The sequence below is a fragment of the Rhipicephalus microplus genome, chromosome 1 (assembly GCF_043290135.1).
Source record: "Rhipicephalus microplus isolate Deutch F79 chromosome 1, USDA_Rmic, whole genome shotgun sequence".
Taxonomy (NCBI): Eukaryota; Metazoa; Arthropoda; class Arachnida; order Ixodida; family Ixodidae; genus Rhipicephalus; species Rhipicephalus microplus.
Window position 1 is genome coordinate 238,686,651 of NC_134700.1, and position 15,937 is coordinate 238,702,587.

The window sequence follows — 15,937 nt, forward strand, 5'->3', positions numbered from 1 at the left end:
ATCGGCAGTGGCGCTTCGGGAAACGCGGACACGTGTTTACTCTAGCAGTGGACGGCACTGTACATCAAAATGATGTTGAATGGCCAAAAGTGTGTAGAAATCGGAACGCTCGCTTGATTTTTTTAGTTAGGAAAATGTAGTATTTTTAAATGTATGGCATTAGGAAATGGTAAAATCATGGAACTTTATTTTCACGTTAATAAACATTTGTGTAGCTGACTGCCACGTAAAACTGCATACATTTAGGTCATGTAGGAATAGCTCAGACCGCTTATATAGATAGAAGCAGGGAAAATTGAAAATTAAAGGGTACATGGAGCGACTGAGATATCAAAATGTGCTTACCATGAAGCAATTGTGATTTCAAATGTTACACAGCTACAATGGTATATACATGTGAGACACTCAAGTGAGTGCTTTTTTTCTAGAGTATCCTACTTATGCAATTATAATTCATATCTTTTTTTCAAGAAAGACTGGTCCTAAAGTCATATGCAAGTTAAAATCTAGTACAAATCAAAACTGGCCCCCTTTACAGCCTACAGTCAGTGCCAATGAGCAGTGGTAGCAGTTCACTTCTTGGTGGTAACTATGGTGTATATTTTTCACATTCTCTGTGTTGCATGAGTGCAGTGTCTCCTTTGTTATTGCTTTCTTCAAGTTTGACACTCGCAGCATTTTGCTTCAGAAAAGTGTCCTGTCACAGCAGTCTCAAAGATGTGTTTTGTCTACTATGAGAAAATCTTTTCTTGTAAGGTTACTCCTCTTTTGGAAGAGAGGGCTACAGCGAGGCTGCCCATTACTCGAGTGAGTCAGAGGTGTGCTTTGGCAACTGGCCAAAAGTGGAAAATTCGTTTCTGACAGCAAGTAACAAAATAGAGGCTGTCACAGTCTCTTAACAGGAACATTTACGAACCGTACAAATGAGGTCGCCGATTTCGTTAGGTAACTCTAGGTGAACAACTTGCAACTTGCACCTTTGTTTCTTTTCTTCTTTTCATTCGCGCTAAGGGTGTGACCATTAGGCCTTCCATTTTTTTCATCTTTTTTTTTTTCATTATGAAAATCGGGCACCCGTGTAAAAACTGTTATCTTTGTTTCTCACTTAGATTACAATGAATTGGCCTTTTTTTCTGCTCCAAGACATCTCCAAGCCATTTTTGATGAGCTTCTATTGCTGGCCATTTTTTTCATGACAACACTAACATTTTCTAACATTCTTATGATTTTTAAAAACATTGTGCATTGTAGTTCTTATTTTTCACAATTTGTTCTAAGCCTTATGTTGGATCGGAATATTTGACCATTGTATTTTTTAGCTTAGCGATCATTTGACATTATTTTATTACATATTGCTAATTTTTTGTGCTGTTATTGCTGTCTGCATCAATAATTGGTGTTGCCATATACAGGAGGTCCCAATGAATTTTCAGCCTTGAGCATTCTCTTGCGTGCTTCACTTGACTGTGTTATAGATGTACAATCGAGCTCTTTTATAGGAGGCAGCAGTGAGCCTGCACTGAAATAAAGGTTCCTAAGAAAATGCATAAATATGGTATTCTGCTCATAATAGACACCTCGTATAAAATACGAAAATTGCTCCATGGTGTGTCTCTCTTATAAAAGAATTGAACTGTAAGCTAACTCTGAAGCTGAGCTTGTCTTCTTCAGTAACTACATGTGGTAGGAAATTTCTGAACATGATTGAATGTTTTGTAGGCTAATGAGAGATGTCTGAAAAAGTCTCGAACATCACTGTATTATGTGCCGAATATCAGTTGTGATGAGGGCATTCATTGTGAATGGCACGCTTTTCTCTACAATGCAACCAAAGCGTGTGTGGGGACAGTGGTGATGCTATAGCGTCTGTGACTGTGGGTTGTGCAGGGCGAGTTCAGCGACTTCTACGACGCATGCATCACCAGTCTCTCAGCAAAAGCAATTTGCAACGCTCCCCAAGGCCTCTTCGGCAGCTGCCCGTCGTCAGGCATCACGCAGCCTTCCGGCCAGCACTGTTCCCACACCCAAGGGGTCCTGGGATGGGCTCGAGTCGCGCTGTAGCACAGATTTCTCGCGCTGCACGGGCCTCTCGGAGAGCACGGATTTTTCTGAAGCCGGCAGCATTGAGTCGCGTCTTTCACCCTCGCCCCTCTCAGACCATGAAGACAGAATACCGCTTGCTGTTCCACTTCCCCCTCCCACGTCTGTTGCGTCCACTGCAAATTCGATGCCGCCCAGGGTAGAAGGCTTAGATCGTGACGAAGTAACGAGACTGTGAATGTACATACTTTAATTTGGCAAGGACTGTCGTTATGCAGTTTTGTGTCCAGTGACACAATTAAGGCAAGCCCGTGGTTTTCCGTCATTTACAGCAATTGTTTCAGAACTAATAGTTTTTTTTTCAATATTAGTTTTTAGGGTGCTTGCTGATGGATTCGTTATGTACTTTGGCTTTCTTATATGATGGCTAATTATACGAGCAATTACTATAACATAATTGAAAAGTCACTATTGCAGATCAGTTGCCGGCTGTGTAGGGGATGAAATTTATATCTCTTTACTCATCCTCCCTAAACTACTAGGAGTTGAGGGACTACTATTACTTGGATGTTTAAAAAAATTGATATGTGCGATATGCATTGAGACATGTCTCAAAGTTTTTTCAATGATGTTTGAATAAGTTGCATCTTCAACAATGTCAGTAATGTAAGGCTGAACCCTGATGCCTTTTTGAGAAGTCTAGCGACCGAGGTTTTTAGCATTTGGTTTTGGTCTCTCAAGTAAAAAATTATTTTTAGTGAGCAGGCAGTATGACAAATGTTCTTTATACAGAGGGAATGGTGAGAAGTTTCCCCAATTTTCTAGTTCAGCCTAGTCTGGTAACACATTTTGGTGTTTGTTTATTAGAATTTATATGTTAGTACTTTTTTGTTTTTTTGTCTATACCAGACTTGTTAAATATGAACAAAATGCTAGTGTGCTGCACGAATTTCGACCACGATCTACTTAGTTACTTTAAAGAATTTGCACCTATAAAGCAGAGTGCACATTTTTGTGCCTCTTTCGCATAGTGCACTTAATGTGCTGTCTGTACATAATTAAGGTTGCCAACATAATGCACATTAGTATGGAAATGTACTATTACTATAGCTGGACTGATGCTAGTAGTTCATTTTATTCAAATCGGGCTCTTTTTATGGAGATGCATGACTACATTGTTCACACTTAACCATGCAGCTTCCTCTAGACCCCCTTTTTTTGTGATGGAAGGTGCGAAAGTATATTATAAGAATACAAACACACACTACTAGGAACTAAGATCTCAAATGGAAATCAAATGTGTATTGCTGTTCAATGTTTGTTTACCTTCATTGCATGTGCATTTGCTGATCTCTTCCACAGTACTGCTCACTGACATCCGTGGCGCATGTTAAAGTTTCTACGGTTTTAGGAGTAAATGATTCTTGAATTTTTCTCATAAAGCATAATTGTTTTGTTTATTCCAAAAAAAAAGTTTCAGTGCTGCTTTCTGGCCTACGACACAACTCTGCTATTTGCTGAAAGGTTTTATGATAATTTGGTTGTTCTTTATCAACTGTCTCCCGACCTTTTTTTTCTTTTCCAGCACTTTTCATCAAAAATCCTGGTCCACAGTCATAAGAGGTGCTCGTTTTTATATTTGTTTTAGTCAGCACAATGCTTATTTTTGTTCACACCACATTGTCAGTGGATCAACAGCTTCGAGTTACAATTTATTTTTTACGCCCGCCTCAATTATGCTTTGCCTGAAGTTGTTGATTTTGTTGAATGCCGCTATAGTATACAAGCTTTACATAGTCTGTTGATTGTGATGTATAAGATGGTACAACACTATAGTTGCCATGTGCAAGCGGTTATAGTCCTTCATGTAGATGGCGCCTTTTTGATTGCGCCCCACTTTTGCTCTCTTAGCTTCTTTGGAATGAACCACTAATGGTATGTCAATGGAAACGGGGTTGGCAGTTCGCTGCCAGAGCGGCATTAGTTTTTTTCGTTACTGCTTGTTTTTAAGAATGCCCACCTTTTTTTTATGAGGTGCTTGCTTACTAATGTAAGTTTCGGTGGCCCAGTGGCCAACATGTTACCATGGCATTCATTGCTGCTTCTTAAGCTCGGCCATCATCTCGCTAATCTCGGGGAGAAACATTTTGTTGCGAATCATTATCGAACATCATCGCATTGCTTTGGTTAAATTCAATGCGCGCACAAATGAATATTTGCTTAGCAGTCATATGCCTCAATTTCATTCCACAGCTGCCGCTACTGCTATTAGCAACAATCGTCATATATCAATCGTGAATCGTCAGTTGCAGCAACATTCGTCATGTAAATCAAAATGTGGGGACTTGACTTTTTTTCTTTTGTTTATTTTTACTCTGTTCATCCTGCACGTTGGTCGATGCAGGGTGAACTCTGGCAGTGCGGGCTCACCAGCAGAATTGGTGCAAAAAGAGAGTTTCACGTCACTGTGGTGTCATCAAAGGGCCGCTGTTCGGTCCTGCTTCAGCGGTGAATGGTTGTTTGAGAGATTAGAGTGTGCGCTTAGGTTTTTATCATTTTCTCCCCTGTGATATAAGATGTATACATATCTATTTACATATGAGTTCATATTTATATTAGGATTTTTTAAAGGAGCTTATATTGTGTGTCATCTTGTCACATCTGATTGGCCACAATTTCTCTGCATGACCTTGTTTGTGCTGTGTTGTGACAAGCTGGTGTGATTTTCTTGGAAGTTTCATTGCCCAGTGCAGGTTGCAGTGATTTCAATTCACAATGTTGCTTCATTATTTGTATTTTCATGCGTATTATTTAGTGCCTAACTTTCATGGCTTTTATACTACTGCTAAAGTGTGCTTGTTTTTGTTTCTTTTTTTCCCCCTTTCTACATTTTTTTTTTACATTTGTATGTGCGGAAGGTATCTAGTTTTGCATTGCGAATAATGTTCTCCCAGTTGCACTAAAAGCAGTCTCGGCAGTTATTTTTATGTTACTTCATGTAACTTTGTGTCCACAAATTTAACTGGTGTGGATTTCGTTGCAAAAGCTGAATAGCCTCGTATTGCCCATCTGCAGCTCAAAAAACTTTTTTGACATTGTGCACACCTATGCTGAATGCGAAATTCTCGGCTACGTACTAGACCACATAAACTCTCAACTTAAGTAGTGGGTGAGAACTATTACCCAGTACAGCTGTGGGTCTGTGTTTTCTTCGTCAATACCCGTTCCGAAGATGGAACGTCAAAGCTGGTCGGAGATGGTTGAAGATATACCTCACTCAAGGCAAATGAAAGAGGAAATCAAAGAAATGGCTCATGTAATGCAAGTAGGATGCTTACTACTGGCATTCAGAATTTAAGCAGCAGGCCATGGCTGCTTATTGCAGCTGAATTTATGTGAAGTCTGAATGTGTTGCCACTTGTGGTGGAATTGTGGTCACAGATAATGTGTATGGTACTCTGCAATGTGTACTGATGCTAAGCACATTTTTTTAGCTTTGTTAATATATATTAATAAACAATACTGAAAGAATGTACTGTTGCTTTTCTTTTCATTTGCACCACACGTAGATAAGCTCTGTTGAACAAAAACTGTGATATTAAGTTCAACATTCTTGCGGAATATGGCAAGATGTGTGGACTGTTGTGGAAACATTGCCCCGCTACAATGGTCTAGTGGATAAGGTACTCGGCTGCTGACCCGCAGGTTGCGGGATCAAATTCCGGCTGTGGTGGCTGCATTTCGGATGGAGGCAGAAATGTTGTAGGCCCGTGTGCTCAGATTTGGGTGCACGTTAAAGAACCCCAGGTGATCGAAATTTCCAAAGTCCTCCACTACGAAGTCTCTCGTAATCATTTGGTGGTTTTAGGCCGTTAAACCCCACATATCAATCAATCGAATCAATCGATCTGTTATGCAAACATTGGACTGTGTTGAAACTACAGAGTTTATTCACTATATGTGACAATGATAAATGAAGTGATGGGAAGTCTCTGAAGAAGGAATGTTGCTGGAATCGTGCTTTTCCATAGGATCCCACATTTTGGGGGCACATAGTGGGAGCACATCGCTTCTGAAATTGCTAGTCTTATTTTGAATAGTATTCTAGTGTGTTGCTGTCACATTTATTGACCATTCCAGTGATACTAAGTGTAGATTTTCAGTATTGGAGTTATTTGTAAAAGCAGGAGCCAGAAGAGGGTTTACAAGGAAAAATTTACTTTAAGTACACCTGTGAGTAAGGCCACTGATATGAATGAATTTATTTTTTAAACTCGGGTGCACGGTTAAAGAATATTCATGAAGGCTTGCTGGAACTGCTGTTCACAATTTTTAGTTACATTTGCAGGCAGAGCAGTGAGCTTCACGTTGAGGAGCAATACTGATTCTTGTGCTCGGCTACAGTGAAACTTGTGCTCAAGGAACTATTTGGCATGGACACATAGCAGTTTGTTTAGTGTTGTTTGCCCGCGGATCGTTTCGTAGTGCAACCATGTGCAAGCTAGCGTGAAAAAATGCCGCTGTTCTCTTCATGATGCATATAGACTAAAGAAAAATGGGTGGAGCAAACACAAGTGCCTGTCTTTGTCAATCCCTATTTGCTGCTTTGGTACACTGTCGGATCTAAATGTAATATATGTGCACTTGCCTGAACGTCTGTCAACCGCAGTTCAACGTGATTCTACAAAAGTGCGCTAATTCTACTATGCCGCGAAGAGTTGCCTATGCTGACAAACGGTTGCCGCGTGCTGGCGCAGGTAAGAGAGCATAAATGTAATTTAATGTTTGGAGCTGAAAAACACGCACACAAAAGAGGGCGTGACACGGACATCCTCGCCTTCTTCTGTGTGTGTGTTTTTTAGCGGTAAGATATGCATTCCGCATCTCGGCGATTAGGCTAACAAGTTCTCAAACGAAAACTTGCCTGGCGACTACGCGCAGGCAGTGCTTCGTCGTCGTCGTTGTCATATGTATGTGCCCCGAAAGTGCTTGTGCATGCGGCCAGTGAGTCACGGTCAATAATGTTCGTGCAACATCATTGAATCCATGCGATTGAGTAATGAGTAAATGGCACAAGAGAAATCGCGTGCACCTCATTAGCTCGGACAGTACACCGTCGGAAGCGTCGTCAACGTGGGAACCTTAGAACCTGCGACAGAAAAGACAATGGGATATCCGCGTGCCCATCGGGACAACTGCATCGTGCGATTAAAGCCTGCTGGCCTCTTGGCTGCAACTGAAGTGCTCAGATTTTTGCGCCAATTTACTAAGGGACAATATACTGAAGAGCCCCCGATAATTTCGGTCACCTTTAGGATTTTAACTGCGAAGCATTTCTTAGCGAACTTCGGTGACCTTGAGCGTAATATCTATCTATCTAGCGGCTTACGTTTGGGTACTCTCGTGGTCACGTACCCCCTTGGCGTGAACCAAAATTAGCATGGGAGGTAAGATGGTTTGATGAATATGACGCGCTGGTCAAGACATGAATAATGCCACAATCCCGTCGCGTACATCGTGAAACACTTCGCGCCAGACAGCGGCACATACCGACAGGCGGGTATGTGCCACAGGTGATAGACACTCAGTATCAACCCAGGAACGACGAGAACACACACGGGCAATTTTAACGCGTGAGCGTTAAGCAATACCGGACGTAACGCGTGAGCGTTAAGCAATACCGGACGTTGGTAGCGTCGACCCGACGAATGCAAAGAATAAATGTCAGGGTTCCAGCTGGAATCGAACCGATGTATTCTGCGTGGCAATGAAGCATTTTACCGCAGAGCTACGCCAGTTCCGCGGCCAGGTCTCGGAGCTTCTTTTCAAATAGATGCTAATCTTCGTGAAACGTTAATAGTGGTTGCAGTGCTGCTACCCAATTTTATAAACATTACATATATACTCCTTTTATACAGTCGTCATGTCTGGTTAACGTCGATTGTAGTTAGTTGCCATGCCCTGAAGTTTATTTACGTAGCGGCGTCCAGGGCCAGCATTTTAGCGAACATCAGCGCTTCATATGAGCTTCTGGTGTTGCTAATACGCAAGTTCCAGTTGACATCGTTGCACAAGTACAAACAACTTGTTATACAAACATCTGTAATTCTCCAACATATGTCTCTGCGTGCAACATTTGTACACATATTTAGCGTCATTTCATGACGTGTCGCTCAATAAAAAAATTGTGACATGGTCACCTTCCCTCCGCATGCTTCGCATAACGTCGATTCCCAGGTACGTGGGATCTGTTGAATTTTTTTTTAATGAGCTTTTAAACTTAAGCTCGCGAATGTCTGTTCGCCCCCCAACTAAGTTCAACCGCCGTGGCTGGGAATCAAAAACGCATCAACATGCAGCGCGACACTTGATGGGCCGTGGTTCCAAAATGGGTGATCCTGGAACGCAACAGGCGAGTGCTCATGCTTTTTTGCGCGATTCTTAAGAGAACAGTCGATGAAACTATATATGCGATCGAAAAAGACATCACAACAGCCTGTCGCAATTACGGCGCCTAGCGGCAGCCGTCGGCGACGATCTCGTCCAGCGCTGCAGTTTTGGCAACACGACTGAGATTTCACTTCTTTGCCATGCGTTGACATATGCAGTTTTCTAGACGCACCCAATACGAGGAAGCCGGTTAGTTGAAACTCCGCCTGTGGTGTCGCGTGCGCCGTTTAGTTACCTATATGACACAGCCGTGCTATCGCCGGGCCGAGTGGATGAGAAAAAATTTGCCGAGTTCTGCGAATGCCGCGCGCCCGATCTGGCGACCCAATACGATGAAACACCACTCAAGCTCCTGTACCTGTGCCTCGGGTTTATGCACTAAGGCATGCTACCTGCATGGGAAGTCGAATGCTGAGGAAAATAATCCTAGCCGGTAAGCGGCAGCAGCCAGTGGCAACACCATGCCATGATGGCCTCTGAAAGTTGTGGCATGGTGGCTAGCCATAGTTATATGGGTCTCGCAGAGCGTTTAACGGTTCGACCAGGCATAACCCTCGCATTCATGACAGCTAGGTCAGAGGTTAGGAAGTCCCCCTTCGTGTGCATTCATGGTGTAGGTGCGTGGCCTCGATCCTGCAAGCGCGGTTGCTGGGCGTCTTAGCATTACCAGGCCACGGAAGTTGAATGAAGTTTTGGTTGCTATATTAAATAGTTGATGCAGCCTTGTGATAACCCGGTGCAAAAGGTATGAACTGCAGTTCACCCATACTTTAGATCCTTGGAACGCTGCATCCGTACCGCCCTCCTCTCTTCCACGGCGGCCGCGCAATGACGGACGCATGAAAAATTTCACGAATAATTAGCCAGATAAGTTCCATCTAGCGGGAGTATTATTTCTGACCAAGGATGTCTTTCATGCAATATCGCGCGGGTCTGTTGGTTTCGAAGCATATCGAGTGCATGCACATTACTGCAACACGTGTTTTGTCTTGCCGAACGGTTGCAAGGAACCGAAAGCGATTACACAGCCGCAGTACACAGCCTAGGTCGTTTGAACTTTTATGGAGGCAGTTAATGAATGCGGGGAAAGCGCAAGTCCTTCGAAGGCGGGAAACCACAAGTTCCAAGTGCGCCGAAAGATAAGATTATCTGCCCGCATTTCCCACGCGCGACGCGGTGCCAAATTACACGAGGGGAGCCGAGCCGAGCCGTGAACCTACTCTCGCGCCTTCTTTCGGTCGCTTTCTCCAGTAGGCGTTGTGTCGCTATCTCCAGTAGGCGTTGCCCCAGTCTTCGAAGTCAGCGTGGCGCCTGAGAAGTGCAGCACTGCGGTTGTCGTCACGCCACCATCCACAACTTGGCAAGCCAGCTAGCTGCACGCAGAAAAAAAAATCTTACGTTGTGTTGCCCAATAGCATCATGCTCGCGAAGTTTTCGCGCTCTGTGTATTCGTGTTCTATCCAGATGCTTGGCGGGTTCCGCATTAACACGCTGCGGCGAGCGTCTCAAGGAAAACGTCTCGACATCTCCGGCATTTATCCGCCAATTACGACTCCCTTCGACGCCGGCTCGGGTCGCGTGTCATACGAGAAGCTGGAGCAAAACTTGAAGCGCTGGTGCTCGCTACCGTTCCGTGGTCTAGTAGTGCATGGCTCTACCGGCGAATGCGTGCTACTGTCAACAGACGAGAGGCTCGAGATCGTGCGTCGAGTGAAGTCCACGCTGCCCGACGATAAGCTTCTCATCGTTGGCACGGGCCAGGAGTCTACGCAGGCTACGATCGAACTCGCAACGCAGTCCGCGAATGCCGGCGCGTCCGCAGTGCTGGTCGTTACGCCCTGCTACTACAAAGGACGCATGACAGCCGATGCCCTAGAGAAGCACTTCACCCGAGTGGCCGACGAGAGCCCGGTGCCTGTGATTCTGTACAACATGCCCGGTAACACGGGCGTTGACCTGCCGGCCGACGTGGCGATACGTATGTCGGCGCACCCGAACGTGATCGGCATGAAGGAAAGTGGCGGAGAGATCGCCAAGATCGGCTACGTAGTGCACAAAACCAGACAGTCCGGCTTTCAGGTGTTGGCCGGCTCCGCCGGTTTCCTACTGCCATCGCTACAAGTCGGCGCTGTTGGCGGCGTGTGCGCTCTTGCCAACACGCTCGGCGCCGAAGTTTGCCGCCTGCAGGAGCTCCACGAAAGCGGGGACGTGAAGGAGGCGCTCAAATTGCAGCGGCGGCTGATAGCGCCCAACGCCGGTGTGACCAAGCGTTTCGGCATTGCGGGGGTGAAGGCATCTATGGAATGGTTCGGGCTGTACGGGGGTCCTTTAAGGTCACCCCTGTTGCCGCTCACTGAAAGTGAACTTATCGAACTTAGGAAGATTTTTACAGAAGAAGGATTTCTGAATCCTTAGATGAAAGCGCGTGGTGGAGTGCGGAACCAACTCGTGTGCATTCTCACGTAGATCGCTGTTGCCTCGTTGTATTAGATAGATGCTGTGCGGGGTGTATGTCAATGAATAAAATTTCTACTATTGGCAGTGGAGGTGATAAGATGTAGAACGCAAGGCGACGGGTAGGTGCCACCACCGTGTGGTCTTATCTAAAGCCTCTTGATCAAGGACCTTCATTCTTAGCAAAGCGTTGTAAACACTTGCCGTTTCGTGCAAACATTGCATGGTCAGCGCAGCGTCATAAACTCTACGGTCCTTACTTATGTATACCTTCTCTAGTAAAAAGGCACACATACAGAATATTCACGTGTTATGTTGCCTCAAATTGCGCAATAATTGCTTTTTAATTGACAATCGCACAAGTATGAACGCTGAATCTTGAGCATATTGTTGGGCGCTGCGGATGGGGTCGGCCGTTTGGGGTATCGTCTGGTGTGTTTTTTTTTTGTTTAAGGTACCGTTGAGGGTGGATAAACAGACAAATGTACGACAGACATTTTTTTTTTTTTTTTTTTGCGTCGGAGGACTTTCTTAAAAAAGCCGCCTGCATCGGCACCCTGCTCGTCGCGATGCTCCGACTCGTGCTTATCTCCCTCACGTAATTTGCCCCACGCATAGGGGGGAAAGAGGAGGTTGGGTGCATGTGCGCTCGCGCTTATCTTTCGGTTGGTAAAATTGTGTGCCTTGGCCTTTCACCGGAATGATTGCGTTAGTTGCCTGGGCTCCTAAGGTCAACTTCGCTCGCTGGGCAAGCCCTTTTTTTTCGAAAAGAGCGTGTTTTTTTACTTCGCTGTGTTTCTTCGAAACACAGCGAAGTAACAACTGAAACACTCGTTAGTTCGCACTCATATCTGTACCTGTGATTACGTTTCGTGTGTCGATCGTTTGTGTTTATAAATAGCGCGTTAAGCGTCGAGGTGTAAACTCTGTTAGTTGGCTCTCGTCCTGTCAGTTTTGTTTTCGTGCCTCATTTGTGCATGAGCAGCGCACTGAACGTTTCGATCTGCTAGCCGTTCTCTGCGTTACATTCCAAGCTATTGCTATCGCATTTATTGCTTCCCCCTTGTGGCACAACCGACTTTTTTTTTCCTGTTTTCAAAGCCAAACTGCTTTTGTGAAACTAAATTTCGTGACTTCAGCCCGCCAGCCGAAGCAGTTTGAGACTTTTGTGTGGCATACTATATGGATGTATTGACACCTTCGCTCCGTTTCCTCAGTAGGCTATATATAACAGAATAGTACAGCATAAAATCCCGTACCCTACTCGAATTTTATGAAAAGCCATGTTGGCATTTAGGAGACAGCTCGTTTAATTTTCTCAACGTTGTTCTTCTTGAGCTTTGACATGACATCCTTCAGATGTCTCAGTCTCCGGAACCGGTGTGCGGTGCCACACTTGCTCGCCTCGTCTGCGTCGATGTCGAACATGGCAACGCCGGTTCCTGTGCTTCCGTGAGCTCTCATGTCGGAAAACGCCAGCTGCAGCTGTGAATGGCGAAATCAAGAGCGCGAAGGCAATGGTGAGGACCATGTGTGCAGAGGAACTGTGATATGTTACGTCGAGCACGCTGTGAAAATCCGAATGCATCAGCTTTGCATTCATTGTATACGTACAGAGTAGTGCATAAAAACCGTACATTAAAGTGCAACGTTTGACATTTAGAATGCACTAGTTCATATATTGATCGTCTATCGTTGCCACCTCGTTTGCATAAGAGAAGGAAAGCGCGATAACGTCTGCTGCTTCTGCATACCATGTACACATTGTGTTGTCATTTATAGTTATATACACGCGTCGATGTAGGGCTCAGCAGGGTGCCTATTTTTTGTGAGGTTTCTTTCTATGTGCTTGTGATTAAACAGTGCTCGCTGCATCAGCGAAAGACACTCGATCAAGCTCAAAATTAAGTGAGCTCTATTTGTGTTCGACGAATGAAAACTCCAGGCCTGCTCGGAACACGCTGCATAGCGACAGCGTCAGCTGAAAGGGCCGCCTTTCTAGAACAAAACAGCCGTTTGGGCTAGCTGGTAACGGCTGGTTTAAATGGAGACAGTGGGGCGCAGTACAGAACAGGGGCCAGAGAAAATAAGTGCGCCTGTGTCGTCGTTCTCTGCTCTAATCCCTGTTCTGTACTGCGCCCCACTATTTGCATATTAGTTTTTCTTCTGAGTTTAGCGCTACAGTATCAAGTCCTCCTTTCGCTCTAAAGCGGTATATTTTAAATAAGAGACATATGAAATAGAGAATTTGGGCAGTAATTTCTTGTTTGAAAAAGAATTGCTCCGGAACGACACGGCAAAAAACGAAACCAAATCAAGAAAAGCTGGATCACTTTTCAAGGCAAACAATAGAACAAGAATACGCTCCATAATAGTGCGCCTTTTGCTAGGAAGGACCACTCGTTCCTTAAGTCTAGCCATCACAATTATGCTCTTGCGATGAAGGATGGCACTGACGGAAGCACAAAGACGATGTTAATTTGTTTGCAAAATATTGCTATATTATACATTAGCATTGTTTTATACTTCTATTACTAAGCAGTTCAAGCCCAAGAAAAATGCTCCCACGTATAACAACCACATACAAATCTTATTCCCGCATACCGTCTTTAATTGTTTAGATTTGAAGTATTTAGGAGACCAGAACACACTCACAAGAAGTTGTTGGAGCAGACCCCGAACATATTGTCAGTAGCAGAAAAGTGCGTTTTTTTTTCTGAGAAACGCACACTTCTTTCACTCAGTAATTCAAGCCGTACGGAAATGTTTCCTTATAACAACCAAATACAAATCTTGTTCTCGAATACCGACTATATTTATGTACATAGAATTTAGCCCCAATTTAGATTTGAGGTATTTAGGAGATCAAATTGTTGGACTATGGCCGACCACACTGTCAGTAGCAAAGAAGTGCGTTTTTTTTTTTCAAAAACGCACTTGGCTCTTTTAGAAAAAAAAACACGTCACGTATGCGTTAAGAAAGGCGTAATCTTTTGAATATTTAAAAATGTAAAGTGCAATATAGCACACGCTGTCACAAGAACTTCTGGAGCCAACCATCAAACATGAACACGAACATTACTCAACTATGCTACACTCACTATTCTTACGATCGCTAAACTTCGCTGCGTCACAACACTCTCTGAACTCGGAGCAGTAGCTCAAAGACTCACGCGAACAACAGAGCAAGACGGGACATATATATATATATAAGTTTAGCGCTGGGTTCCGTATTGATCTGCTGTTGAACGTGTGATTCTTTGCGCTGCTCTTCAGAGTTATGCACTACCCATCAGTTCTTCGTTTTAAACACTCTCTAATCACGTATAAGTTCAACACAATGTGCATAGTGCTAGGTGGGCGTTGTTGAGGATAAGTTTGCGGGTGTAACCCTTAATAATGAAACGTCCAAATCTCATTCTTGAATAGTACGCAGTCTTTGCGCGCAGGTTACGTAGATATAGAGTGCGATATGTATAGTGTAAGTTATCTACAAAACAAGAAGGAAGTGAACATGATCACTTACATAATGCTAATAATCTATAGCCTGAACCCATAGCCTTCGAGTGTCTGCTCTACAAGAAACCCATGAACACTTGACAAAGGCAGTGAATTACGCATTTATTGTTAATTGCGCCTTTGTTGAAGGTTCACTGCTATAAATGCATATTTAGTTAAATTTGATCTATGGAACGTAAAGATGTGGTGAGAAATGCAGTATAGATGTGTGTGACGCATAAGGGTTCCAAATACTTTAGAGCACCGATTGAGTCCATGCAGACTGACGCTCACACAAGCATGCTAGGTATATCTATAGACTGGTGCTCGACTGCAGACACGGAGTTCGTGAAATCGAGTACCAGCCGCGACGGCCGCATTTTCGATGGAGGTGAATACGCTCAAGGCTGGTGTGAGTATACATTTAGGCACACGTTAAAGGACCCCGGGTGGTCGAAATTTTCGGAGCCCTCGACTACGGCGTCTCACGATAATATCGTGCTTTTGGGGCTATAAAGTCCAATTATAAGCATCAAATTATATTTGCTTCACGCCATTGACTCTCCATTCATCGTGTGACGTCACCAGATTTAATGCTGTGACAAGGCCCAATGGACAAGGTTCATCTGAACGGATACCGGTTAGCAGACCCCCTTCATTGAATGCAAAGCTTCAGTGACATTTAGGGCACGTAAAAATGACGCTTTTGGGCAGCCGACAATGGCACGTACTACGAAAACACATTTTGTAAGCACTGCAGGTTATGATACCGGCTGGCCTACCTAACAACCGAGCTAGGTTGTCATTTAGTGATCAGCCTTACTATGTAGACATCGTCATCGCGGAAGCTATTCGCGAATTGCGCATAATTAGCTTCCACACACTCAGATACTATTCACATGGTAGGTCGTCTTCAAATCGATCCTCAATACATGTGAGTGGACGAAGGTCTCCTCGTGATTCTCATCGTGTAAGCACTTTTCACTGACCTATAATACAGCGGTAAAGATTTAAGATAACATATTAGACCGTTATGGTGAAGCTACATAATGTATTAATGCCAGAAAGTAACGGAGACAAGAGGATGCATAGTACTGCGAGTACATGCGGAAGGTTTTATGAAGACAGTCTTTTTCTTTTTTTTCAGATGAACTGGTCATCGAAATTTCAACTGAAAATACTGCTTCTTTGGAAGTGAAGCGCCGATAACCATTACAGATCAGTTTCAGCAGCTTCAAATAACTAAGCTATAACAAAATTGGTTACAAATATCTGCAGTCTGTAATTCTGAGATACGAGTCATGCCTCTGCAAATACAGACATTGGTTTTCTTGCGACCCAGTGGGCTCATAGGTCCGCGAAAAATTTTCCTTACGTATGTCACTTCGTAGTCACTTCGGTCACTCAGACTAACTCGAATATATTTTGCACTTTGTGCTCACTAGGATTCAGCCTCACCCAAATTTTATTTATAAGGACTTGAACTCACTTTTCA

General features: G+C 44.0%; 3 protein-coding genes across 4 annotated transcripts in view; 2 read left to right on the forward strand and 1 right to left on the reverse strand.

Moving 5' to 3' along the window:
- Positions 1-5,571, forward strand: part of ssp6 (PDZ domain-containing short spindle 6) — a 36,278-nt gene extending 30,707 nt beyond the window's left edge. The window contains exon 6 of the mRNA XM_037412254.2: positions 1,888-5,571. Coding sequence (XP_037268151.2) covers positions 1,888-2,278 — 391 coding nt within the window. The 3' untranslated portion in view covers positions 2,279-5,571. The remainder of the gene's footprint in view (positions 1-1,887) is intronic.
- A 3,775-nt stretch (positions 5,572-9,346) lies between these two features.
- On the forward strand, positions 9,347-11,031 carry LOC119159482 (4-hydroxy-2-oxoglutarate aldolase, mitochondrial). The gene has a single exon (XM_037412255.2). It carries the CDS (start codon positions 9,910-9,912, stop codon positions 10,903-10,905), a length of 996 nt encoding a protein of 331 aa, XP_037268152.2. The 5' UTR covers positions 9,347-9,909; the 3' UTR covers positions 10,906-11,031.
- Positions 11,032-12,195: 1,164 nt separating this feature from the next.
- LOC142813460 (uncharacterized) overlaps positions 12,196-15,937 on the reverse strand; it is a 16,769-nt gene continuing 13,027 nt past the window's right edge. For both annotated transcript variants that reach the window (XM_075891681.1, XM_075891680.1), the window contains one exon: positions 12,196-12,429. In XM_075891681.1, coding sequence (XP_075747796.1) covers positions 12,238-12,429 — 192 coding nt within the window. In that variant the 3' untranslated portion in view covers positions 12,196-12,237. The remainder of the gene's footprint in view (positions 12,430-15,937) is intronic.

Coding starts and splice junctions, on each gene's coding strand:
- LOC119159482 (XM_037412255.2), top strand. CDS start 9,910: ATGCTCGCGAAGTTTTCGCGCTCTGTGTATTCGTGTTCTATCCAGATG.